This window comes from Equus asinus, chromosome 23 (assembly GCF_041296235.1).
Source record: "Equus asinus isolate D_3611 breed Donkey chromosome 23, EquAss-T2T_v2, whole genome shotgun sequence".
Lineage (NCBI taxonomy): Eukaryota > Metazoa > Chordata > Mammalia > Perissodactyla > Equidae > Equus > Equus asinus.
The window spans coordinates 26,027,995-26,055,335 of NC_091812.1; the positions used below are offsets into that span (position 1 = coordinate 26,027,995).

Here is a 27,341-nt window from a genome sequence, read left to right on the forward strand (position 1 = left end):
CATCCCAAGAGCCAATGGAAAGCTACTGCAGTGCACTGAACCATTAAAGACAATGGATGCACAGGACTGAGTCCCACACCTTTGGTTGGACTAAATTACTCTTATCAGATCAGAGGCTACATTTAGATTCAAGTTTTGCCATCATAAAGTTCTTAAAAGAACAATCAGTCTAAAAAGCAGGTAAAGAAATGCACTGACAAAGGTTTGGGTATTTTAGGACTTTAATGTCTTTCACATATTCAACATAAAATACTGACAATGGATACACAACAGGGGAAAAGAGTCTTCAGCAAAGATCTTCTGGAAGTCACAGCATCACTGGTCAAACACTACAAAGAGAACAGTCAAGTGAACAAACGATGAGGGGGTTTACCAGGGGATTTCAGCTTAATGGAATGACTGAAAAATAAAGAACCAACCAACCAACCAACCAACCTCCTCCGCTACCCACGGAAAGGAAAGTACAAGTGAATCAGGGAGCTTAATCTTGGGAAGCAGCTTAAAAAGGAAGGCGGAGCGGAGGGCCATCACTGTTGAGAATGTAGTGCTATAAGGCACAGTGCAAGGATGCTAACACACTCTCAAAGTCTCTACATATACCACCAAGAACCGTATTAGTGGAAATACATTGCATAGAGATATAAACTATTCAGTATTAAAAACAGACCTTGCTAGATAAACGTATAGTATGTCACTTCTATCTCTTAGAATAACAGTATCAAGAAAGATTCCAGTTTGCCCTGTAGCACGGAACTCCTAAAATCACATGGTCAATGTTGACCTGAATTAACAGCTGCTGAGATTCCACTGTTGTCACTTTGAAAGGATCAAGATTCAGCACCCAGTGGGCCCCACCCACGCTCCAGGCTTTGTGTTTGTCTGTCTCCAGAAATAATTAACATCAATTTGCATAATTAAGCCCACAGGCAAGTTTGAATACTGAGATCTAGCTAGAAAAAGTAGCAGCAAAGACAAAATAAGCCCGAATTTGTTAGAAAAACAAGAGGAAGATTTTTTAAATGCTTCCAGTTCAAGTTATATTAAGATTTCCATTGAGTCCCACCAGCTTTGCACAGCTGTGGATGTTTTGCTGTTCTTTAAAAAAGAATCTATAATAAACATATTGGTTCGAGAAAAATACCATGTCTAAGTTTTTGTAGCCCTTCCCAAGTTACTTTAAATTTTGTACATTGTTCAAGGGCAGAGTATATATTGGTTAGGATGTGTTCACAGCTGATGCATCTCCAAAAAATTCTTCATGAAAGCTGCCAGCTTCTGAACATCTTCGATCGTAACAGCATTATACAGAGAGGCCCGGATGCCTCCCACAGACCTAGAACAACGCAGCAAGGATGCAGCCATTAAGAACAAAAGCATCTAACTCTCATGAGGGAGTCGCAGTACCTGAGACCATTGTGTCCAACCTCCCACCCGAGGGCCCCTAGGGGTGGCCAAGAGCTTCAGACATCTCAGTGATGAGAAAATTCTCCCAAATTCAGGGAAGGTCCCTCATGCTCACGTGTAGCCTAGATTAATTCAACTACTCTTGGCAAAGATAAAAACAAGGTGGGGAGAAGAAAAGATAAAGTGGGTGATTTTGCTCAGCATGCTACTTGATGAGGCTGCCATACAGGGAGCAGGCGCCGGCAACCCCTGCAGGGTGGGAGCCCCACCGCTGCCATTCTCACATGTGGGGACACATCATTTTCATAGAGCGCTCAGCACTAACTACTCTAGCTGATGTTCAGCTGGAGCAACACTGGAACAAGATTGTACCAGCCTCATCAGAGATGGGACAGAAAGCTCTAGAAACTGCTATAAGAGCAATTTAAGAGATATTCAAAGGTGATTTTGACAAAGGCCCCCGAAAGATGTGGCTCCATGGTCTGGGCTGGGGAATCATGCTAAGGGTTCTAGAAGCAACAGGAGGAAGGGTTACCCCTGTAACAAGTGGCCTTTGCCAACAAGTTATAACAACTGCTACTCCAAGCTGGGCAGGCTCCCAGACGTGTCATTCTGCATTTGAAAAAGTAAACCAATTCTCCACTGACCTCCTGGATGTGTACTCACCGATGCCCTTTCAAAGAGATCATGTTGAGTTCAAGAGCTTTATCGAGAAATCTCTTCTCTAAAGCATCATCTCCCTTGGCGCTGCCAATGCGGAATGGGATATTCATCCTGCTTCTGTTCCTGGGCTCCACTGGACACCTGAAAAACACGTTCATCACTCCAGCCACTTTTCTGAAATGTGCAGCCTGTCATTAACAAATCAACAGAAAATATTTTAAGAAGATTTTATAGATGCAAACAGGAGATTTTTTAAAAAAAGATGTGCTCCGGGACATTTATAATTTACTTAGGCAGATCTTTCTTGCATGGGGAACAGTTGAGTTAGCATTCTCTTGTGTGACTAGTACTTAATTTCCATGAGCCTCAGTTTCCTCATCTGAATATTGGGAATAATACTATAATACCTCCATTTCAGACTAGATGTTGACAGTTCAGTGGTACAACACACATGAAGCTTCTAACACATGGGAGCCACACAGCAATGAGAGTGACTCTTTCTCTACGAGGCTACAGAGAAAAGAATACGTTGGTCCTAATAGTGGCTGAAAGACTTAAAAATGAGCAGTAGCTTTCAAAGCACTTACCACATTGTATTGTCCCAAGCTGTGTGACCTCGAGCAATTTACTAAGCCATTCTGTTGTGCCTCACTTTCCTCATTATTGAATAGGGGGAAGAATAATGGAACCTACCTCACAAAGTTGATGTGAGGATTAAGTGAGCCAGTATTTATAGAGAATTTTTGTGGTACATTTAAAAAAGGTCACAAAATCTCTGCAGCCCTCCCAGGAAGAGGTGGAATCCAGTTCTCCACCTTTTGAAACTGGGCCGGCCTTATAAATTGCTTTGACCAAGAGACGGCAACACAAGTGATGCTGTGCAACATCCAAGCGCAGACCTCATGGGCACCCAGTTTCTACACCTGCCGTCTCCCACACTGTGCCATGTAAACCAAGCTAGCCTGAGAAAAACAAGAGGCCTGCCAACAGCCAGCACCAACTCTCAGACATGTGAGTGAGGCCATTTCAGACCACTGGCTCTGAGTGAATTTCCAGGTGACTTTGGCTGAATACATGATCCCAGGTGGAGCAGCAGCAGAACCACCCAGCTGAGCCCAGCCCAAGCTGCGGACCAAAAGAATCATGAACAAAGAAAATGGCAGCTGTTTGAAGTCACCATGTTGGGGTATTCTGTGATGCAAACAAAGATAACTGATACAATTTAGAACAATGTCTGGAACATATTAAATACTATGTGTCCATTAAATTTCATAAATTCTTTTGTTTTTATTTTAATTTCCAGCACCTTACACAGGGCTCATGCAGACTCTCAAAGATGAATGATGTGTGAGTTTTTATCCAGGAAAGGTTAGTACTTGACTTTCAGTTTCTGATTTGGAAAATGAGCAGCTAAAATTATTTTCCACTGACAACCACCTACAAATGGAAGAGCTGACACGCTACTCTGCAATAGAAGAAAATATGTAATAACCCTCTCTCTATTTTCTCAAGCACATCTTGTGTCATTCTTACACTTCCACACGGTGGGATTCATTAAAATTAAACAGCAAACAAAGCAGTGAGGAAGCCCCCATTAAGAGTTATGCTCTCCCCTGAGGGCACCTACATAATTCCTGTCAGTGTAAATGGGAGTCAGACGCACACCCACAGGCAGAGCCTGAATTCTGGGCCCCCTTTCTCACCAGGTGGTAGGTTTCATGGTTGACATTTAAATTAAAAATCTTGGGGGCAGGGGCTGGCCCCGTGGCCGAGTGGTTAAGTTCGCGCGCTCCGCTGCAGGCGGCCCAGTGTTTCGTCGGTTCGAATCCTGGGCGCGGACATGGCACTGCTCGTCAGACCACGCTGAGGCAGCATCCCACATGCCACAACTAGAGGAACCCACAGCGAAGAATACACAACTATGTACCGGGGGGCTAAACAACTATGTACCGGGGGGCTTTGGGGAGAAAAAGGAAAAAATAAAATCTTTAAAAAAAAAATAAAAAAAAAAGTATACCTTACCATCTAAAAAAATCTTTAAAAAAAAAAATCTTGGGGGCAGCCCCATGGCCAAGTGGTTAGTTCCACACACTCTGCTTCGGTGGTCCAGATTCGCATGTTCCGATCCCAGGTGCAGAGCTACTATATTCAACAGCCATGCTGAGGAGACATCCCACATACAAAGTAGAGGAGGATTGGCACAGATGTTAGCTCAGGGCAAATCTTCCTCACCAAAAAAATTAAAAATTCAGTGGGTACCCTCTTTTGATATTCTAAGGCCTCAGGTTCCCAATGTGAGGGTCCAATTAAAGAGATGGAGCAGCAAAAAGTCTATCTAATTTGAGGGCCAGACCAGTGGCCTGCTGGTTAAGTTCAGCGCACTCCACTTTGGCAGCCTGGATTCAATTCCCGGGTGCAGACCTACAGTACTTTTCAGGAGCCATGCTGTGGCAGCAACCCACATACAAAATAGAGGAAGACTGGCAGCAGATGTTAGCTCAGGGTGAATCTTCCTCAGAAAAGTAAAGAAAGAAAGAAAACATATATCTAATTTAAGAAAAGAAACTTAAAAGGGAGAAAAATTAAAAATCTGGATTTACAGTTCACTCCACCCCACAAATTTGCCCATGCTACCATGAAAGTAGATGACATCACAAAAGCCACGACGTCATAAAAGTCAGAAAGTGAAGATTAATCTCCACACAAGAAATATTGACGCAGTGCCCAAGGTGTCACTGGGATGGGACTGAGTGAGGAAAAAAAAGACTAAGAGGAATTAACTGTTCCCAATCTAGTGAGATGGTTGTGGAGGGAATTAAACTTCCACGCACGAAGTGCTGTAACAGCAAAGCATTGTGGAAGCAGAGAGCCCTGCGAGAGAAGGCTGAAAGGTTTCAGAGGGGACATGGGAGCAGTTAGGCCAGGAAAGATGAAGCAAGGGCAATCTGGCCAAGACCAGCATTTGCCAAGGGAGGGGGGACCCTGGCAAGTTCTCTGATGCAGCAGGATGGGTGGGTTCCCGGCCAACGGCCAACGGAAGAGCCTGGAGCGGGAAGGGATCTGCAGATCCACTCTGCTGGGAACTGGATGGGGCCTTGAGAAATGGGCAGCAATCGGGTTTGCACAATATGAGAACCTCACTTCAGAGAAAAAACTACAGCACACAGAGGAGACTGGAGGATGGAGAAATTGGGAGGTTAGAAGACCTGTTAGAAAGCTCTTACAAATAACTTTCTAGGTCAAAAGAATTAGGGCCTATTGTTGGCAACGGGGGCCCAGTTGTCACATCAATGAGTAGAACAGGCCAGCTGTGACAGACTCAGCACAAACTCCCACTGTTACATATTAAATGTGAGTACCTATTCCTGACTTCCAGAGAAATATGCTCTCCCTCTTTTCTTGAAACACACGGCACTCCCAATGGAAGTTTCTTTTTTCCCACTTTTAGAGACACAGGGATTATGGAATAAAAGACCTGGATTTTTAGACATCTTCCCACAGTCCAATATTAGCTCAAACTCCGTGTTTGAACACCAGGTACTGCTGTGGGCTGCCCTTGGCCACTGCTCCCCAGTTTGCAATCTCAGGAGTTATCACTGAATTCCAGAGGCAGGCAGGGTCTGCTGCCTGGACACAATGGGGGGCAGGAAGGAGAAGGTGCCCAGGCTGACTTGAGAGGGCTAGTGTGGGGCTGGGTGGGTGTGTAACCAGCCAGGTAATCCTAGGACTACAAAGATTTAAGAAGAACATCCGAGCAGCATTTCCCAGTATGCCCATGGTGGAAGCTGATGTGGAAGGTGTTAATGGCATTACCGAAAAAGTGGTTCCATGGCCATATAAATTTAGGAAATCCTGCATTAACGCCGCTAAACAAGTTTCCTTACTCCTCAACTTCCTGGAGCCTCTCCTGTGCGCATGTGAATTATGAGCCCCCAGGAGGCTAATTCATATAGGCGTACAGCTTTCCCCAAACGTGTGTGACTAAAAAACGCTTTGCATCTCTCAGATTAGTGTTCTAGAATGCCCACTGAGAAACACCAGGACTTTCCAAGGTACCAGAGGAGGGGAATGTCTGAGGGGGAAGGTACCACTTCAGAGAGACCATCTCACCAAGGTAGTGAGGGTCAGGGGACAGCAAGAAAATTGCAGGCAGATTAAGAGCCGTTCATTTCAGTGCCGTCCACTCTAAGAGGATATGGATATCTCAGAAACAAAGGGAATGAAGAGTGAAGAGCATCCTGACAGAGAAGCCACAAAATATAGTCACTAGGCCTCTCCCAACTACCTGTTTGTTTTTTGGGTGTCTTTTTTTTTTGGTGAGGAAGATTCACCCTGAGCTAACATCCACTGCCCATCTTTCTCTCTTTTTTTTGTTTGTTTGAAGAAGATTAGCCCTGAGCTAACACCTGTGCCAATCTTCCTCTATTTTGTATGTGGCACGCCACCTCAGCGTGGCTAACAAGTGGTGTAGGTGTGCACCGAGGACCTGACCCCAGGCCGCTAAAGCAGAGCACGCCAAACCCAACCTCTACGCCATGGGGCCAGCCCCCCAGATTTGTTAAATAAAAAATTAATTTTAAATTTGTACACGATTATCAAAATCTAGATTAAAAATATGAAGATCTACCATCCGTTCCCATAGAGGCGGCTGCCAGTAAGTCTGGTGTGCATTCTTCAGGTGTGCATTTTTAGACATACAAATGTGTGTGTAGACGCATCCATATGTGTGTGTTCACATGTGTATATACATGGATATACACATATACGCAGTATTTATAAATATTGTGTTTTATAAGTGGAATAACAGATATGTATGTCCCTTTCAGCACTTGCTCGTTTTTTCTATTGGCCTGATGACATACCACAGTCATCTTTCCGTGCCTGCTCACACAGACCTCCTTGCCCCGCTCCATGCACACATTATTCCACACTGCGTGCGGATGGGTCCCTGATGGGCACCTGGGCTGTCTCCACATTTTCACCGTTACATAAGTACCCCACACCGGATTTGCAGGTGCCTAATTCTGCACACACTTCTGGGCCCGGGCAGAGTACTGGTGGAGGCTAGACACCTAGAAGTCAAAATCCTTGGTCAAAGAGCAAGTGAGTTTTGAATTTGGATGGATACTGCAAACTTCACTCTAAAATTGTCCAAATTCATACTCAACATATCCAAAGTGTGTTCCCTTGCCAACACCAGATGTTCTCAATCTTTTTAATTTTTGCAGATCAGAAGCAAAAAAAACCTCACAGTTTTAATCTGCATTTCCTAAAGATGCTGGCACCTTGTCCTTTATCTCTTAGCCGTGTTTCTTCTGAGTTGTTTGCTCACAACCAGCAGAAATCGCCGCCCACCCCTTCTCTATTTGGTTTTTTTTTCCATTGATTTCTGGGTTCTTGCCTGTACTGAGAATGGTAACCTTTATAAGATATATGCTACAAAGTTTTTCTCATGTCTGTTGTTTTTTTTAATTGTTTATAGTCTTAAGCTATATAAAATTTTTAAATTTTCATATAATTAAATATGCCTTTTCCTTTGTGGTTTCTGAGTTTTATGGCCTATTTAGGAAGGCCTTCTGCACTCCTTACTCACGCAGAAATTCCTCCATTTTCTTAGACTATGTTTATATTTGTTTTTTGCATTTATATGCATTTGCATCTTTTCAACTGATTAGAATTTGACGTGGTGTGATGCAAATATCTCACTCTAACTTTTGTTTAGAAGGATTATCAATGCTTCAAACATCAGTTACAAACACGCTTTTTCATCTAATTTAAATGCAGTTCTCAAGTGCACACGGACCAGTTTCAGGACTTTTCTGTCATTCCACTGATCTACTGCCATGGCTATGCTTGTGGCTTTACAGTGTCCGAGCAGGTTGTATGTTAACACTATTTTTTTTAATTTTCAGCTATCCTTTTGTATTAACTTCCGAAAATGAACATTTGTATTTACCCCTAGATATTTTATAATTTTCGTAACTAATGCAAATAGGATATTTTTCCTTGTTACGTTATTTCTGGAGTATGGGAAAGTAATTGACTTGTATATGTTTAGACATAACTCATTACAATTCTGAACTTGATCATTTCTAAAGTTTTCCGTTGATTCCTGCATTCTGAATAGAAAGTCACATCACCTGCATTTTGTTATTTTTGTCACTTCCCTAGTGTAGTAGTCAAAGCCCCGGAACCAGCCCCCATGACCCCGACACATTCATATCCTGTCTGATCCCACTCCCCAGCTGCTGCCTTAACCTGTTGGTGCTGCTGTAAATAGGCTTAATGTCACTTCACAGGGTGGTGATGACCTCAAAATGTATTAATGTCCATCAAACACCGAGGGCTCTGTCTGCTTCATTTGTTTTCGGCTTGTCACTAAACCCATCGCATGCTTCCCTCTTTTCTAAGGCCTGGTCCCCACATGCAGGTGGTGAGGACGGTGACCTCAGACCTGGACACGGACTCATCACTTGGACATCTTTAAAATATTAAAATTAACATCCAATATATATTAAGCACTGTGTATCAGGAACAGCCTAAATGCTTTCCACAATAACCACAAATAATAATATTAAGAGCTCACTCTTAAGGAATGCTCCCTATGTGCCAAGTACTGTTTCTAGTGCTTTATAGAAATTAACCAGTGCAAGATCCCACGTTCTTAACCCCTATATCAGAATACTTTATTCCGTGCACTTTCCTCTAATTCTCATGACAGTCATAAGAAGTATGTACTATTATTCTGTCCATTGTACAGATGAGGAAACTGAGTCTAGAGCAGTTAGGCCATTTGCCCAAGGCCACTGCTAGTAAGTGGCAAAGCAGGACTCCTGAGGCCAAAATGCTACACCTTCCACATGGGCTTAACTCGAAGTCACCAGCACCGTCTGGGTGGTCAGGCTACAGAAGATTGTGGGGACTTCAACGGCTGTCTTATTGCGTCTCTGAGTTCCCCGCCAGGCTCAATGGCAGGGCTGGCGCAAGGCCCAGAAAACTGTCCAGCACCGTGTTCAGTAAATGTGCTGCATTACATGTCAAGGGGGCACCAAGGGGGGTCAACAATGAGGAGCAAAGGTGGGGAAAAGTGGCAAATTCTAATTGTAGGTTACTCAGAATTCCTTTTTAAAATTGCTCACCTCGTCTTTTGGGGACATATTTCCATAGTTTGAAAGAAAAGTAAAAAATTTCCTGAAAACCCAAGTGAGTACAGAAACAGCTCATGAGCGTCCAAATGCAAACACCAAGGAGAGAGGGACAAAAGTCTGCTCTTGACTCCAGCAACAAGGTCCCACAGGAATGTCACGAGCCAGGATGGCATTTTCTGGGCAGGCGGCCCAGGGGGTGGATGGAAGTTCTCAGAAAGAGGTTTATTCTGAAGAGGATGCAGGTTCTGGGTCAAGACTGTTCCTAAGTGAGGAGCTCGGGGTGGAAGGAAATCAGATTCCCCAGGAGACAACCCACCTGCCACCCTGGCTTCGGGAGGCTGCCTTCTGGGAAACGCCAGGTTGGGTGCTTGGAATTAAAGGACCTCAGGGGAAAAAAAATTCAGGGGATTCCCAGTGTTCCTTCTATGCTTTATTTTGTTTCTAATTCTCTGTATTTTTTCCAGAGGCATCACCAATTTTTCTGTTCTCCCATTTTGTACCTATACACCTCCTGAGAAACATATTAGCCAAAAGCTAATAGAAAAATTGGTCTCTCCTCCATAATAGCAGCCAAGTGCTTTCACTCACAGGCAGGTTCTGAGCACTCTTTGGGAGTCAGGAAAGACGACATTCTTCTGGGTATCCCCAGAGCCTAGAACAAGGCTAGCCCAGGAGTCATTTGATGGATGGACAGACGGGTGGGTGGGTGGATGGGTAGGTAGTTGGGTGGTTGGGTGAGTGGATAGATAGGTGAGTGGTTGGGGAACGGGAGTATGGATGGATAGATGAACGAATACATGAATGAATTAATGGATGGATGGATGGGTGAGTGGGTGGATGGGTGGGTGGATGGAAGGGGTGGGGTGACTGGATGGGGGGATGGATGGATGGGTGGGTAGATGAGTAGATGGGTAGATGAATGGGTGGATGGATGGAGAGAGGGATGGGTGACTGGATGGGGAGACGGATGGGTGGGTAGGTAGGTAGATGGGTGGTGGATAGATGGAGAGATGAGTGACTGGATGGGGAGATAGATGGATGGATGGACAGATGGGTGGATAGATGGATGAATGAGTGGGTGGATGGAGGGATGGAAGGAAGGATGGATACATGAATGGATGAGTGGGTAGATAGATAGATGAATGGATAGATGAACAAGCATATTAAACATGTCCTCGGACCTTTCCACACTTTCTTTCCAATCCCAGCACAAGCCATCCCCTAAAGACACTGTACTTTCCTCCCTCAATGCCTTTGCAGGGGCCATTCCCTGCGTTCCTACAAATTCCTAAAAATACTTCTGCACTCTTTTCTGCCTAATTCTACTCACGCCCAAGGCTCTAGCTCATCCAAAACCCCTCCTTTCCCCTCCAGCCAAAACAGTAACTTCCCGCTCTGAGGCCATGCCTCATTATTTAGTCCTTGGCTCTGAACTCCTTGGACCATCTACTAATCATGCATGTTAAAATGGCTCCAGTAAGTGCTGGTGGGGCACCCTGGCCTGCCCACTCACGCATCAAGGTCTAGGGTAGAAGATTCCCCAGGACCAAGCCCCCAGCTGGCACTTGCCTCTGTTGCCCAGAACCAGAGAGCGAGCAGAAATGCAGAGTGTGCACCCCTTCCCCCAGAGGGCACAGGGCAGAGGAGCGCAAAGGCCAAGGCATCCAGCCAAGCCAGACTTCCCCAGGGCTTGTAGCTGGAGGGTCACTGCACACCAACAATTCACAGGATTGTGCAGGCAACCAGCAATTTAAGGGCAGAGGTGGCGGCAGCATGCTGCTTTATCCTCGCTGTCCAAAAAGTACATCCCACCCCCACTCATAATGGTAATGGAGATGTATTACAAGTTAGGATTGAGGCATCGTTTTGTCTGTCCTGTGTGGCCCACTAAATTCTGAGAGTGCAAATCCCCGTGTTACTGTCAGCCAGATAATTTTGTTATAACAGACTGAACCCCAAAGAGTAATGGCCATTAAGAAGGGGATCCAGGGGCCAGCCCCGTGGCCGAGTGATTAAGTTCACGCGCTCTGCTTTGGTCGCCCAGGGTTTCACCAGTTTGGATCCTGGGCGCAGACATGGCATCACTCATCAGGCCATGCTGAGGTGGCGTCCCACACAGCACAACTAGAAGGACCTACAACTAGAATATACAACTATGGACTGGGGGGATTTGGGGAGAAAAAGCAGAAAAAAAAAACAAGATTGGCAACAGTTAGCTCAAGTGCCAATCTTAAAAAAAAGAAGGGGATCCAGGCCTGATAAATCAGTATAAGTATTTATTATGTGCATATAAATACGTGTACAAACATCACACACAAAGTATAAAGTCTGGTCCTTATACGCCTGTCTCCACCTCAAAGGGCAAAAGCACACGAAGAAGTCATCTGTTAAGCTCCTCGTATGCCGGGCAGTGTACTAGGTGCTTCACATCTGGCATTTTGCTGAGGTCTGTCGTAGAGGGTTGAATGGTGGCCCCCAGAAAGGTATATCCATGTCCTAACCCCAGACTCTGTGAATGTGACCTATTTGGGAAAAGGGTCTTTGCTGGTGCGGTTATGTTAAGGCTCTCTGGATGAGAGAGATCATCCTGGGTTACGTGGGCAGGCCCTAAATCCAATGACCCCTCCTTCTAAGAGGCAGAAAAGTAGACACACAAGAAAGGAGAAGCCCACGTGAAGGCAGAGGCAGAGAAAGGGGTGACGCAGCCACAAGCCAAGGACACCGGGAGCCACCAGAAGCTGAAGAGACGCAAATGGATTCTTCCCCAGAGTCTCTGGAGGGAGCAGAGCCTTGCTGACACCTTGAAAGCCACCCAGTTTCTAGTACAGTCATGCGTTGCTTAAAGACGGGGATGCGGTCTGAGAAATGCATCGTTAGGCGACTTCATCATTGTGTGAACCTCAGAGTGTACTGATGGGGAACAAAACTTGCCACCCCAAACTGTGTCTCCTTAACACGAGGATTATTTCAGGCTGATTATTTTTAAGAAACAAAGGACTTAAAGTTTTTCCTGTTATGTCCCCCTTCACTGCCTAAAAGAATTCAGATAACCTGTCTCAGGAAGCGAGCTGTCACCTTAGCATCACATGAACGAGGTGGCAGACAGGGAGGAACCTAGAAAAGCCTGTTTGTTGGGCTCCCCTCTGTGTTCTTCCGTTTCTGTGTGGCCAAACACCTGTTTTCCAAACTGTTGCTCCTTGTCACCTGCCTGTGAATTGTCTTCCTTCCCTTTGAAGTCCCTGACTCGCTACACTTCCAACATCTTCTTTTGTCTTTAGCCAAGGATGGTACTTAAGGTGAGGGCTTCGGCCATTTTGGCGAGTTATTCAGTTTTCCTGGGTTTCTCCCATGTATACATGTTATTAAACTTTTGTTTTTCTCCTGTTAATCTGTCTCATGTCAACTTAATTCTTAGATCAGCCAGAAGAACCTAGAAAAGTAGAAGAAAATTTCTTCCTCCCCTATAGTGCTTACACAAACCTAGATGGCACAGCCCCACGACACACCCAGGCTATATGGTACTAATCTAATGGGACTACTATGTGGTCCGTCGTTAACCAAAACATTATCATGCAGCACATGACTATAGTTTGTTCCAGAAGCCCTAGGAGACTAACACAAGGCCATGGTGCCGGTCCAGTGGTCAACACACATTCATGAATCAAGTGGTCACAAAAATGTTTAACTAGCAGTCAACTCATAAGCACAGGCAATTCCATTCACAGACTGCAGGCCTGGGATGGGAGCATTCCTCCTGTAATAAGGGAAGCAGTGAACTTTCCTAAAAGGGTAAATAACCCAGAGGAGGGGCCAGGAGCGAGTGGTTACACCAAGGGGCTCCAGCAGAGTCTCTAGGTAAAGTGGAGAGCTTCCAGCAAGTCTGCATGCTTTGTTCCCAGGGACATACAGAGGACACAGGCAGTGGGAGAAGGGGTCCACTCAGGGGGTGAAATGAGACTCTTCCCCCAGGCGATATCTTTGTCTTGGGTGTGAGAAAGACACCCACTGGGAGGCAGGTGCCAAAGCCTGGGGTTCCTGGACAGGGATGCAGAGGGAAGAGCTCACCTGCCCCCCGTTCCTGGGCCCAGCTCATGCCCACCCAGCTCACCAGCACTTCAGTGTCTCAGAGAAAGGCGAAGGCATCTACTGGTCAAAGCTACATGGCATGCACATTTTTAAATCCACAAGAGGTAAAAGTGAGATAAAATCCACCGACTTACACATAGAAGCCTTGAGAATTATCAATAATATCGTAAATCATCTGAGATTTGATGGAGCTAAGCTTCTCCATGGCTGCTGCACCACCGTTGTTCTTAATCCACTCCAGGACCAAGCCCATGACGTAGATGCTAAAACAAAGATTGAAAAAGAAACCTTTCAGTTCAGCTTTGCACCAGTGGAAAGACATTCAACCAAACATGTTTAAGTTGTACTAAAACAGACTTAAAGACATCGATAAGACAAGATGAAAGCAGACAAGTATAGACCAAGGAGGGAGCATGTCATGAAGCAAGAACTAGCATCAACTCAATTCTAGGCCCCTGAGGGCCATTCAGAAGCAAAGTTTCATTAGACTCCTCATTGGACATCACATCGGTCCAATCTGTCCAGCCCAAGTCCTAATGCGAACTCCTCGCAGCACCTGGACCACACTTGCCTATCTCAGCCTGCTGACATTTTATCCCCCTACGAGCATCTTCAGACCCCGGCTCCCCACCCCCACCCCACCCAGTTAACCCTTCACTTGCTGAACTCCCAGAGCCCTCTGCTCATGCTTCACATACAGTTTTTTCCATTCACACCTCTATTTTCTATTTCTATGTGCCCGTGTTTCGGCTTCCACAGTCTGGAAAAGCTGGAAGCACACAGTGTTCACCTTTTCCAGCCCACAGCCCTGACACAGGGCTCTCCCCCTGGCAGGAGGCAGTATGACATAGTAGTCCGGACTCTAGTCCCACTGCTGCCTCTTACTAACAGATCACCCAGGATTAGTCACCTCAGGAATCCAAACCTTGGCCTTCCTATCCGGAACCAGGGAGGCCTCCAACCCATGCTCTTCCCAACCCCACCCTCCCACCCAACAGGCAGATGCAGTAGGGTCCCCTGCTCCCTGGTCTCAGAGTGGGGTACGGGAGCTAACTGGAGCATCAGAGCCCTCCAGGGGATTTTCTGAATCGGGAGTTAGGAGAAAGGGGCAGAATGGTGTGTTGGTGAAACTGTGGGCTATGAGCTAAGGGCCCTAAGGAACATCTGAAAAACCGAAGCCAGCACTCCAACAGAGAGAACCAAGGTGTGTCCCAGGTTCTAAGAGGCCCTGCTGCTCCTCGGTCCTTCCTGCAGCTTGGGACCGTCCTTTTCTAGCCCATATTTCAATGTGTCACCTGTGAGACCTCAGGGCTCCTGTGGTGACGACAGGAGATGGGCTGGGGGAAGTGCTTGGCCCCGGGCCTGGCATGTGGCAGGTGGGCCACACTAGTGGCAGTTAGTGCCACTACTCACTATTTAGTGCTTTACTAATAAAGCACTTCACCATTAAGCGCTTCATTAGCACTTAATAAGCTGATTTTTTTTTTTTAAGAAGATTAGCCCTGAGCTAACTGCTGCCAATCTTCCTCTTTTTGCTGAGGAAGAGAAGACTGGCCCTGAGCTAACAACCGTGCCCATCTTCCTCTACTTTATATGTGGGACGCCTGCCACAGCATGGCTTTAGCCAAGCAGTGCCATGTCCACACCCGGGATCCGAGCCGGCAAACCCCGAGCCGCCGAGAAGCGAAACATGCACACTTAACCGCTGCGCCACCGGGCTGGCCCCCTGGTTATTTTTTTTAAGCTGACTATTTTTAAGAAACAAAAGACCAAGTTTTTCTTGTTTCCTCCCCCTTGACTACCTAAAAGAATTCAGATAGAAAACTTGTCTCAGGAAGCCAGCTGTCACCTTAGCATGACATGAGCTCGGTGGTAGACAGGGAAGAACGTAGAAAAGCCTACTTGTCAGGCCCTCCTCTGTCCCACTGTCTCTGTGGCCAAACAAACCCTTTACTATTAAGTGCTCAAAACTAAGCCAAAACCACAGGATGTCAAAGCCCGTGGGATGGTTTCCCCGGGGATCTGCTGAAAGCTACTCTGGGTAAAAGGCTCTAATAGCAAGAGGCTTGCCCCTGGGAAGCCCAAGACACTGCCTGGCTCACTCACTGTCTAAGCCGGGTGGGTGGAGGACCCAGGCGCTTTCACCCCCAGAAGGCAGCACAAACCAAGGCCAGGCTGCCCACCCAGCGGGCACTGGGCAGACAACAGCCAGCACCCAGAAGCATGCGAAACCTTCTCTGGAAGCTTCCCCAGCCCAGCTTCCCAACAGCCCTGGGAGCAGAGAAAAAGCAGCAAATAGAAAGGGAAGGGAGGGCAGAGCAGAAAACGGCCCCTGAGTGATTTACAGCCTTAGCTGTAGCTCTCTAGATAAAGACTGAGAAATCAAAGGGACAAGGAGAAAGAAATAAGAGAAGGGAATGAATACTGCTGAGGTCTATGGCGGGCGAGGCATCCTGCCTGCTAGTTGCTCTCTCTTTTATTTATCACAATAATCCTGAGGTCAGAGCCACCATTATCCTATTTTACAGATGAGGAAACACACTCAGAGTGCTTAACTTGGCGAAAGTCACCCAGCGGGTGGTTGATAAAGCCAGGATTCCAACCCCAGTCAGTTTGACTCCAAAGCCCAAGTTCTTTTCACTAGTAACAAAGGCCTCTGGTTTACTAGGGGATCCAGGACCCTCAACCACTATCTCACCTGCTAGTGGGGCAGCCAGGCTGGCACCAAGCGTCACAGACACAGCCGCCAAGTCCAGCTGCTACAGGGGCATCACAGCACACATGTGCATGTGGACATGTGTGTGTTCCAGATAAGATGCTGTCCATCCGCCCCTCTGTTCCATAAGATGCTCTAGAATTCCCATCTAACCCAGAACTGCTCACTCCCCCACGAACCACAGAAACACACCCTGCCACACGATCCAAGCAGCGCCACCCTCAAGCCCATCTACTGACAGTACTTTTCAGAGGCCAAGCTTTGCTTTTACCTGCAACTCTGTTATCTCAGAGTTCCCAAGCTGTAGCAAGGGCCCAGGCCAGGTCCACAGTCCTAGACAGACCTCGGCACCAACACTGTCATGCTCAGACCCACTGCCCATGCCCTCTGAGAAATTTTAATGCAATCTGAGCAGGCAGTCAGCAGAAAGCCCAGCCATTTACACGTTGCCCAGAGCCAGCCCCCTCAGGCTAGGTGTATGAAGCCTCAGCAAGAGGCAGATGGCTGTCCTGGAGACCAGAAGACATCCCTGGAGTGGAAGGATGTCTAGCCCCTGTGATTCTCCTGTGGCTTTCCATTCATTATTAAATCAGGCTTCACTCCCATACAATGCAAAATTTTCAAAATCTAAGGGCCCTAAAATGGTCAAGCAGCTTTGCAACTGGGTCTCAATTCTCCCCTCTACCAGTATAATACTTGTAACCGATTTATGCCTTTACTTCTGAAATGCCACCTCCAAACACACAGCACAAGTTTACCATCTGAGCCTGCCTGTTAAATGACTCAATAAACCACAGCACAGCCATTCTATGAATATCATACAGCAATTCAAAGGAAAAAAAGGCAAGCATTTGAGCTAAGATAACGGCATTCACAGTATATTGTTGGACGGAAAAAAAGGAATTCACAGAATAGTCTGTATGGTAAAGTTCCAAGCACACAATTAAAATACATGGTTCTGTAGATCTGCATATGCCCGCTTAAGGGTCTGTTAGGATACACAGTAAGCAATTAACAGTGGTTACCTGGCAGGCTCTGCTCGCTTCAGAAATCTTTACTAAGAGCACCTGTTTTGTTGTTAGTCAACTCCGACCCCTAGCGCCCCTGTGCACAGCAGAGCAGAACCCTGCCCGGTCCTTCTGCACCATCCTCTCACCCTCCGTTACTCTATCAGACAATGCTCCCCTCTTCATAGGCTTTTCACGGACAATTTCTTCCTAAGTGGGTGGCCAGGTCCTTCTTCCTAGTCTGTCTTGGTCTGGAAGCTCCGCTGATCCCTGTCCACGATGGGTGACTCTGCTGGGATTTGAAATCCCAGCGGCACAGCTTTCAGCATCACAGCAACACGCAGCTGCCACAGTGTGACAACCCACAGACGGGTGGTGTGGTTGCCTGACCAGGAAACGAACCCAGGCCACGGCGGTGAGAGAGCCGAATCTTAACCACGAGACCCCTGGGCTGGCTAAAAGCACAGGATCCTTTTATAAATCTTTTAAAGCCATAGAGTACTCTGTGCACTAGGGCCTAGACAACACACCATAAAGTGCCCAGAAAACTCACCCTGGCTGAAGACTCTACCTCAGCAGAAGTTTCTAGAGTTGACGATGGGTGAGGCTAAGCCCCCCGGGGGTTTTCTGGTAAGAAAGGTGGCTAGGGTAGTGGGGTTATTTTCTTTCTTATTAGTTACTTTACCTCATACTACAGATAAAACAAATTATTACTTAGGGTTCAGTTGGTCATGGTAAGTAAGAACTGTGTCATGGGGCTAGAAGGAAAGTTTGGGCGGCTTTTTGCTTACCCACTAGCTGGGCTTACTGTCTTCTCCTAAAGGGTTAAACAGCCTGACCACGAGGCCCTTTATTCCACCCCAATTCACCGCTCAGGGCTACAGGCAACTCTGAAGGCCAGTATCCAGCACAATTCAAACCAAGTGCCCAGGGCCGATGGTCATTTGGCTCTGATTTTAAAACAGAAAAAAAGGCTTCTTTTCAAACTTGGGTCCTTTCCAAGGTTCCTATGTGATACAAAGTTCCAACGTGTTCTGGGGGCTTTATCAGCCTCGTACAAGGATGGGAGGGACAAATCTTCCCAACTCCATTTGGAGCTGGCTCTCACTGGGCGAGCTACAATTTTCTAATCTTGAATGTTTAAGTACCGCAAATGACCTCTAAGTTTTTCAAGTCTTAGATTTAGGGTAACTGCACAATTAAACAGAATTAGACTTTTTTCCTCTTCTCTTCTTTTGGGATAAAAGAAAGCCAAGCAACTTCCAGGGGGTGTCTTGGCTCAGAATACATTTAACCCAGTCTCTCGCCTTCCACATTTACACGACTCTAATCAAATATTATTAACAGTCCTGCCCTGAGAGGGTCTCATGGTCACTACTCTGATGTGTCTGGGGAAGACACTTCGCCCCTTTTCTGCCCTTGTCTCTAGCTCAGTCCCCTCCTAGGGCAGGAAAGCTCTGGGGAGGGAGTTCCTGCCCTTCTCCCACCCTGCAGCCTCCCCCAGCCGGCCAGGTGACCAGCTGACCCGACTAGTCAAGGCCAGGTCAAGGCCTGCACAGGGGCAGGTAGAGAAGCCGTCCTCTAAGAAAGCCGCTATCCCAGGAGGACTTTCTCTCTGCGTGTCCAGGTCTGCTCCAGACCCTTTCATCTTCCACCAGATTGACCAGCTTTCTCACGGTTTCCACTATTTTTCACCCTAACATTAACAAATAGCATATTAATGTATTCATTACATTTTCTTAAAATTTGCATCACATTACCTCTTGGAGAAGGTGCCAGAGGGTGTGTCAGCTCCCTGCTCCTCCAGGCCGTGCTCTGATCAGCCTTCAGGCGCCATTTCAGGGCAAGTGCTCTGCCTGCCTCCTGCCACCTTCCCAAAGCCAGTGGCCGCCTTTGCCTTGCCCTGAAAGGCTCACCTGACCATGAGCCAGGCCCCGGGCCCAGCTACTAATGTAAGGAGCCCATCCCCCGCCTCTGTGCAGCCTGGGACCAAAGCCCCTCCTCCAGGAGCCCTGTCCTTGAGGGCTCCCAACAGTGTCTTCAGCCCTCAGCACGCCCAGTTCTCACTCCCCACTTGGCCAGCAATCACTGTTTTCCCACTACCCACCCCCCCGCCAACCAAGAGGTAAGAAGGGTGAGAGAGACTCAACCCCACCCAGCCTTAACAGGCATTCTGGGAGAAAGGGAGTGGGGTTCCCACGTGACCAAGAGAGGAAGCACCAGAACACCCCATTCCTGGAGGAAAGCTGGAGACACAAAATGCGGAGCTGCCTCATGTGAGCGTGCAGAAAACCAGCAGAAATTTCCATCAGAATTCTAACTTTGGAATAAACTCCTTTCTTTCCTACGGTAAGTCACGAGGAAGAAATTTCCTACAGGCAGCACCTGGCGGGGGGACCTCCGATGGACCCGCTGCCTGCCCCAGCCCGAGCCGCCTCCTTTTCACGCTCTTCTAAGAGAACTTCCACCCATCACGGAAGAATCCAGTCGAGGGGAAGAGCTGGACTCCAAAGCCACCTCTTCTCCTCAGATGGAATCCTTCAAACACAAACAAATCCACACCGTAAGTCTGCTTGTGAGGAGCACCAAGGGGCAGGGGGCACGTCTGCAGGCTCTGGAGCCAGGCTGCCTGGGTTCGAATCGCAGCTGTGCCTCTTCTAGCAGCATGGCCTCAGCGTCTTCACTTGCAAAGTGGGAAGAATAAAAGTATCCACCTCCGAGGGGGCTCGGGAGACCAAGAGTCACACACATAACACGTCACTATTTAAATCACAGCACCCTCGAAAGACAAAGCCATAAACTCTGGCTCTTCCCTCCCCTGCTAAGCCTCTGGAAGCTAACAACAACAGAAACCACAATAATAATACAGCGGTTCACATTTATAGATCACCAAGTGCCAGGCGCTCACTACGTGTATTTTATATACACCTCTCAACTCATTTAATCCTCCCAGCAACCCAATGAGGAGGGTATTATTAGTATACCTGGATGCACAGATAGGTTAACCGACTTGCCCAAAGTCACACAGCTGGTAAGTAGTAAACTCTGCCAGGCAACTGCTAAATCCTGAGTCACAAAGATGTTCACAAAATACCTGAGTGTGGGAGTGAGAGGATCATGGGGAGACAGCCTTCTCTCCCCTAAAGTGCTGCAATGCCCTTTTCTCATTCAGCCAACGAGGAGCCAAGCTAACAGGAGCCCCGCAGACCAGGTGAGAAATCAGAAAACCAGCAGGTGTTTGGCCCAAGCCCCTCTGCTCGCTGCCAGGCGACCAGCTTCGTGCAGGCCCAGCGGGGAAGGAAAAGACAGCCGGGGAGGCGCAGCCACTGAAAGGCCTTCTGCCAGCTGCGCTGGGGGTGCGACACGCAGGCTGGACTCCTCTGCGGAGGGCTGCCGGGTTAACGGGGAACCACCGAGGCTACCGAGATCGCATAAAAATGCCCCAAAAATGAAAGGACAAGAAAAACTCATCAGTGCTCAGAGGGGGACGAGGGAGAGGCGAGCGGGGCAGCGAGTCCTCACAGGGACCTGGGCTATGAGGGCCCCGGTGCACGGCCATCGGCTCTCCTTTAAAAGGTCCCCCCCACCTCGATGGAACAGTGGGACCCCCTCAACGGGCCCAGAGGCCGCAGCCCGCAGGTACCTGAAGCACGAAGGCGTGTTGTAGAGCGAGTTGTTCCCGGCCTGCACTTTGTAGTCGAGGATCGAGGGGCACTCTCTGAGGGCGAAGCCCAGCAGGTCCTCGCGCACGATCACCACCGTGACCCCGGCGGAGCCCACGTTCTTCTGCGCGCCCGCGAAAATCACGCCGAACTGGAAGAGGAGACGGGCGGGTTTAGAAGCACGGGGGCATGTCTCATAAACGTATTCCGACCTCCCAACTTCTTTCCAAAGCGCAACTTTTACGAGAAAGAGACTCTTCTATTCCTGCTGAGAGTGCACACGGTTCTCTAAAGGCATCTCCAGCCCGACAGCAAACCCATAGCCTGCAGATGACATGTCGCTGGTCCTTCTCCCGACGAGGGCTGAGCCAAGCCCAAGGCTGTGAAGATCTTACACATAATCACACGCACTCAGCACACCTCCTCTGTATAAGCAAGCCAGTCCCTAAAACGGGCTGCTCACTATTCACGATAGCCCAGACGTGGAAGCAACCCAAGTGCCCTTCTACAGATGATTGGATAAAGATCATATGTGTGTGTGTGTATACACACACACACACACACACACACACACACACACACACACACACACACAGTGGAATACTACTCAGCCATAAAAAAGGACAAAATCATCCCATTTGCAACAACATGGATGGCTCTTGAGGGCATTATGTTAAGTGAAATAAGCCAAACAGAGAAAGACAAACTGTATGATTTCACTCACACGTGGAAGATAAACAAACACACAAAGAGAACAGTTCAGTGGTTGCTGGGCAGGAAAGGAGCTGGGGGGTGGGCACAAGGGGTGAAGGGGTGCATTTATATGATGATTGACAAATAATGTACAACTGAAATTTCACAATGTTATAAACTATTATCACCCCAATAAAAATTTTTTGAAAAACTGCACAACTCAAATTCTATCTTCCTCTTTAACATGCAGAATAACTTTCATCTACAGTTCAAGGTTTCCCTTCCCCCTTTCCTAGAGTAAAGGGACATAGCAGTTATAACCAAATTTCTGCCAATATTTAGGTTCCCTATGCTATTCTGTGCAATGAAAAAAAATGGCTATCAAGAGGAAGTATACATTTTGTTACATTAGGAAAAACAAAACCAGCCTACAAACTGTCCTTGGTAACCAAAAGAAACAGAAGTTTTAATCCATTTATATATGTATAAAGGGACAATTGGAAGATGCTCAGAAATAATGAGGCGAGCTGCCTGAGAGAGAAGAAATTTTAGAAAACATGTTTAAAGGTACTTCAGGAAATTTTGTCATGTAAGGCACAGAATCTCTCCAATGTCTCCCCATGAAACCCTTCGGGAAATCAAGTGATATCCCAAGTGGAAGGAGCAGGGACAGCCTGGCCCAGCAGGGAGGAGCATTTTATAGGTGACATTGTTTAGAATTGCCAGTGCATGATGACTGATAATAAAAAGCAGGCTATCAACAAAATGCGGTATATCCACAAAATGGAATATCACTCAGCCTTAAAAAGGAAGGAAATTCTGACACATGCTACCACATTGATGAACCTTGAGGACATTCTGCTAAGTGAAATACGCTAGACACGAAAGGGCAAATATTGCATGATTCCACCTATAGGAGGTACCAAGAGTGGAAGAATTCAGAGACAGAAAGATTGGTGGTTGCCAGGGCCTGGAGGGAGTTATTACTTATTAGCCAGTTTCCGTTCAGAAAGATAAAAAGTTCTGGGGAGGGATGGTGGCAATGATTGCACAACAATGTAAATGTACTTAATGCCACTGAACTGTATGCTTAAAAATAGTTAAAAAATGGTGGGGCTGGCCTGGTGGCACAGTGGTTAAGTTCACACATTCTGCTTCGGTGGCCTGGGATCGCCAGTTCGGATCCTGGGTGTGGACCTACACACCACTTATCAAGCCATGCAGTGGCAGACATCCCACATATAAAGTAGAGGAAGATGGGCATGGATGTTAGCTCAGGGCCAGTCTTCCTCAGCAAAAAGAGGAAGATTGGCAGCAGATGGTAGCTCAGAGCTAATCTTCCTCAAAAAAAAACAAACATTAAAATGGTAAATTCTATGTTAAGTATATTTTAGCACAATCTTTTTCAAGAGGCAGAGTACCACGTAGTCAGTTTGTTTTAAATTCTTTACAGCCCTTACAACACCCTATCGCTGCATGCACCTGGGTGCACTGCTCCCATGCCCACCTTGGTGCTACTCGTAAAGCCTACTGTCCTGTCAATGTTCTTGGAGTTAGGTGGGTACCAGGCAAGGTGGGGATCCTTCATAGGCGCCCTGAGCCTGGATATTCTGCATCTTCCTTTGAAGACAGCAAGCTACTCCCAATGTAGTGACCAAAAAAGTTTTCTAAGTGCCACTCTCAAAGGCAGATAAATTCCCCAAGGACCCCAGTGTGACTCTGTGAGGCAATCATTGAGACAGGGCTGGGAAAGCAAGACTTAACCATTCTAACAACCCATAATAAACAAGCAACACTCAGCCTGCTCACTGAGAGCTGCCCTGGCTTCGGGGTCTCTGCTGGCCCAAGACTCCCATGCCCTTCCCAGTTCTAGTATATATGAAAATGCCCTTGAAGAATTGCCACCCCCCCACCCCAGCCTCTTTTACACTCCACCTTGGAAACATCCACTGGCTTGGATAGGAAGTTCGAGGACATGTCGCAAACCAGCACCGCCCCCTTGACATCAGGTATAAAGTCAAACTCCACTCCGTGCACGGTCTCATTGGCGCAGTAATACACATAGGAGGCGTCCGGGCTGAGGTTCCAGGTGCTGGGATCCGGAATTTCTATCACAGAAGACAAGTTGGAGACTCTGCACTTTTCTCCCCCTCTCTCCTTATAGAGATGTGAGTTGACCAGCAAGGACCCCTCCCCCAGCAGTGAAAGACTGTTGCTGCAGCATCCACAAACGAAAGCATCCTATCCACCTTGCATTGTAATCACCACCAGCATCCTAAAAGGATGGTCAAGCCTACCCTCTTAACTGTTATCGGGTGCAAATAATCTTTTAAGAATGGCGTGGTGGATATTTGGAGCTTTTCCTCGTCATCCTATGTCCACTGATGGTCCCAGAGTCTCCTCTTGGGGCTCCAGCCCACCCCCTGCCACTCTCAGCCTGTATAGTACAATGGAGCCAATTCTACCCACAGCCCCAAAGGTAGAATGCGACTCAGGCACAGCCACACACGACTGATTTGGAATGGGACACATGAGACATGAGACTGTCACTGGGAACGCTTGAGCAAAGGCATTGAAACTTGGGTGACTATAAGGTCAGGAGCGGCTGCAGCCATCTTCCAAAAAAGAGGAGACAGCTGTCCTGACTGTGGAGCCACCATGGAGGAGACAGGGAGACACCAGGACCTGCAGACATTGTTGGGGCCCTTGATCCAGCCATACCTAAAGCCAAACAGACCCCTGGGCTTTTCAGCTAAGTAAGCTTATGAATACTCTTTCTGCAGCAACCAGCTAGTACTCTTAACTGATACAGCCATCCAGTCTAAACGGTATCAAACTAACTACTGACAAGGAAAGAATTAACAAGTGCAGGTTACCCTGGGCAGGGAAACCTGTTACCTGAGGGACCACTCCCCCTCCCTCCAGCCCAGTCAGGATTTCCCTGTCCAGCTCAGCTCCCCGCACTTACTCGTATAACTCCCAAGTTTAGGGTGGACGATAGTCACAGTCCCAAACTTCTTGGCTTCTTCTGCAGCCTTAGCTGACCAAGCTCCTGTCACCACATAGTCGGCACACCTTCCTGCTTTCAGGCCAATCAGGTTTAAGGGGACGGCACTGAACTGGCCGGACCCACCTCCTTGCACAAAAATCACCTTGTAGTTGTCTGGAACGGCTCTGGGCAGAAGCACAGGTGACAGTAAATGCAGATTCACGTGGCCAAAGCCCGAGAATGAGTGATGCTCTATCAGTGCTTTACCTTGAGTGGATATACTACAAGAAATATGGTAAAGTCCCACTGCCACCTTGTCTTCCCAATCCAGCCAATTATCCATGCACTCCTTGGACAACTATTTCTTGGCCCCTGGTGGAAGCCGATGGTTACCGTTTGCGCTGAAGCTACGAACACCCTGCTGTTCCTTTGGGGAATCATCCCCCTGCCACTCTCAGGTTCACCAGTGGCAACCCCAGCTCCAGGGGATGAGCACATGACCCAAGCTGGCCAACGGGGCTGGGTTCTGAGATCTTTGATCCAACTTTTGGGAAACAGGAGCTGTTTCTATTGAGGGAAAGTATGAATTTGTAGGAGCTAATCCTGCAACCGCTGATGGCCACCTGGTGAAGTTAACATATGAAAAAGCAGAGCCAGGAGATGGAGAAAAGGGCTTTCTCGACATCATCGGAGCTCCTAAACCACTTCTGCACTCTTCTGTTATGTGAGGTAATACACTCTCTTTTTATGGCTAAGCCAGGAGTTGGGCTTCTATCACTTGCAATCAAAAGTCCTAAAAGGATGTATGTGCTGGTCCATGCCATGAACCAATTACACACTGGAAAAGGATCTCTGATAAAGGTTTAGGCTTAAGCACATAATCACATACCCTACATACATCGGGATTAAGAGCAAAACTTTTTGACACCAGCATGGAAAATTAAGATGATGGAGGGGAGCCGGCCCAGTGGCACAGTGGTTAAGTGCGCACGTTCCACTTGCGCAGCGGCCCAGGGTTCGCCAGTTCAGATCCCAGGTGGGGACATGGCACCGCTTGGCAAGCCATGCTGTGGTAGGCGTCCCACATACAAAATAGAGGAAGATGGGCACGGATGTGAGCTCAGGGCCAGTCTTCCTCAAGCAAAAGGAGGAGGATTGGCGGCTGATGTTAGCTCAGGGCTACTCTTCCCTAAAAAAAAAAAAAAAAAAACTCACAAAGATGATGGATGGCTCCAGGCAGTAGGATAAGGTCAGCACCAGAGCGGGCAGGCCATGGAGACTGGACCCTGCCTTTGAGTAAGGTCAGACTTTGGGAAGAGGCATACAGAGGGTATACGGCGGGCGGACAAAGCTCCAGCAGAGGCATGAGTAAAGTACCAGACGGTGGAGCATCGTGAGAGCATCTTGGGGAATGGGTGGTATGCAATGTCTGGTTCTGACCCGTGCCTGCCTACACCCGTGCTCAGGAGGACAGCAAAGCACCCATACAGGCCTTAGGAGGCTGGAACCATGAGGTTCACAGCAGCTGGAAGCCTGAGGTAGGGTTCCTGGTTTATGTTATTCAGATGCAGGGCAGTTCACAAGGCCAAGAATTGGATGGAAGGATGCCAAAGAGAGGCTGGGTACAGGGGTACAAGGTAGGAACTTCATTAGGCAACCAAGGGAGCGGCCCATAAATTGGACTGGTAGTCCGGTCCAAAGAGGCTCACAGCCAGGTCGGTCAAATGCCACATCTCCTAGGCCAATGTTCTAAATATCCCCCTCAAGGACAGGATTGTTCTATGAACGTGACAGGGGACCCAGCAGGCAGACCCGGCCTATGAGGCCAAGCAGATGATGACCAGTTCTGCACACTCACATTGCAATGAGCTTCTTGTGCTCCTCACCGAAACGTCACCAAGTCTGACCCCTTGGAAGCACTTTATCAAGGCAATTTAAAAGGAAAGTTATGAAACAATCCGTATGATTCCAATTTTGTTAATGATGCAACAATGGACACTAAAACGTTGCCACCGATTACCCGACTGATGGGGTTACAGATAATTCCAGTTTAATTTGTGAGTTTCAGTTTTTTTCTAAACTTTCTACCATAAACGTGCAATAGTTTTGTGAGCAGAAAAAAAAGTGTTTTGTTTGCCAGGTCACCATATTCATGTTTATGTGAACATATTTATATAATATATACACTCTCTCCTTTAACGGCAATCTAGTTAAAAATAGGTTTCCTCTGGGTAAGAAAAGCAGTGGAGATAACCCAGGAGAGTTCAAGTTCATTTGAGCAGCAGTTCCTGGAGTTCGGAACTCTTAGAACTTCCCAAAGAGCCTGTGAAAAATGAAGTTCCTAAATAGGTTCTAATTCAGCAGATCTGGGGGGGCCCAGGCCTTGAATTTTTAATACTTCCCCAAAACCAGTTGATCCTGACAGGTGGTGTGAGGCCCATGCTTTAAGAACCAGTGGCCCTAGATGACAGTTAATTATGCTGACAAAGAGGACCACTTCTTTGTCATTTAAATCTGTTTTAAGCCAGTTCAACTCCCACAGTGCTGAAAAATCTTAGGAAACACCACATAAAATAAAAACAAAAATAAAACAGACAAACACAGGATGGGGAACAAGTAAAAAGCATTACGGACTAAATTAGCGAATTTGGGAGAATCTTACTAAGATTATTTTTATTATGGAATATTCTGAACATACAGCAGAGTATAGCAAATAATGTAACAGACGCCCAGGTGTATAGATTATCAAACAAGAGGAACGCAATTAGGTCTTTAAAATTTTAAACTTACAACAATTCCCGCACAAGATTCTCTGTGTTGTTAACAATCTTAGCGAAATCTGACGATCTGTGGCTCATTTCTGTGGAAGGAAAGATAACAAGAGTTCCAGTTCAAAACCAAACAAACAGAAGTTACCACAAAATCTGTGAGTAAAATAATAAAGAAAAATTTCAGTTATTTTGCATTCAAATT

At 47.1% G+C, this 27,341-nt stretch overlaps 1 protein-coding gene across 1 annotated transcript in view; it reads right to left on the reverse strand.

The window, feature by feature from the left end:
• Window positions 1–203: 203 nt before the first annotated feature.
• Window positions 204–27,341, reverse strand: part of PSAT1 (phosphoserine aminotransferase 1) — a 32,892-nt gene continuing 5,754 nt past the window's right edge. Inside the window, exons 3-9 of the mRNA XM_014835893.3 lie at window positions 27,159–27,228; window positions 24,348–24,553; window positions 23,315–23,487; window positions 20,668–20,837; window positions 13,436–13,564; window positions 2,071–2,208; window positions 204–1,333 (exon numbers count right to left, since the gene is read on the reverse strand). Of these exons, the coding sequence (XP_014691379.2) occupies window positions 1,228–1,333; window positions 2,071–2,208; window positions 13,436–13,564; window positions 20,668–20,837; window positions 23,315–23,487; window positions 24,348–24,553; window positions 27,159–27,228 (992 nt within the window). The 3' untranslated portion in view covers window positions 204–1,227. The remainder of the gene's footprint in view (window positions 1,334–2,070; window positions 2,209–13,435; window positions 13,565–20,667; window positions 20,838–23,314; window positions 23,488–24,347; window positions 24,554–27,158; window positions 27,229–27,341) is intronic.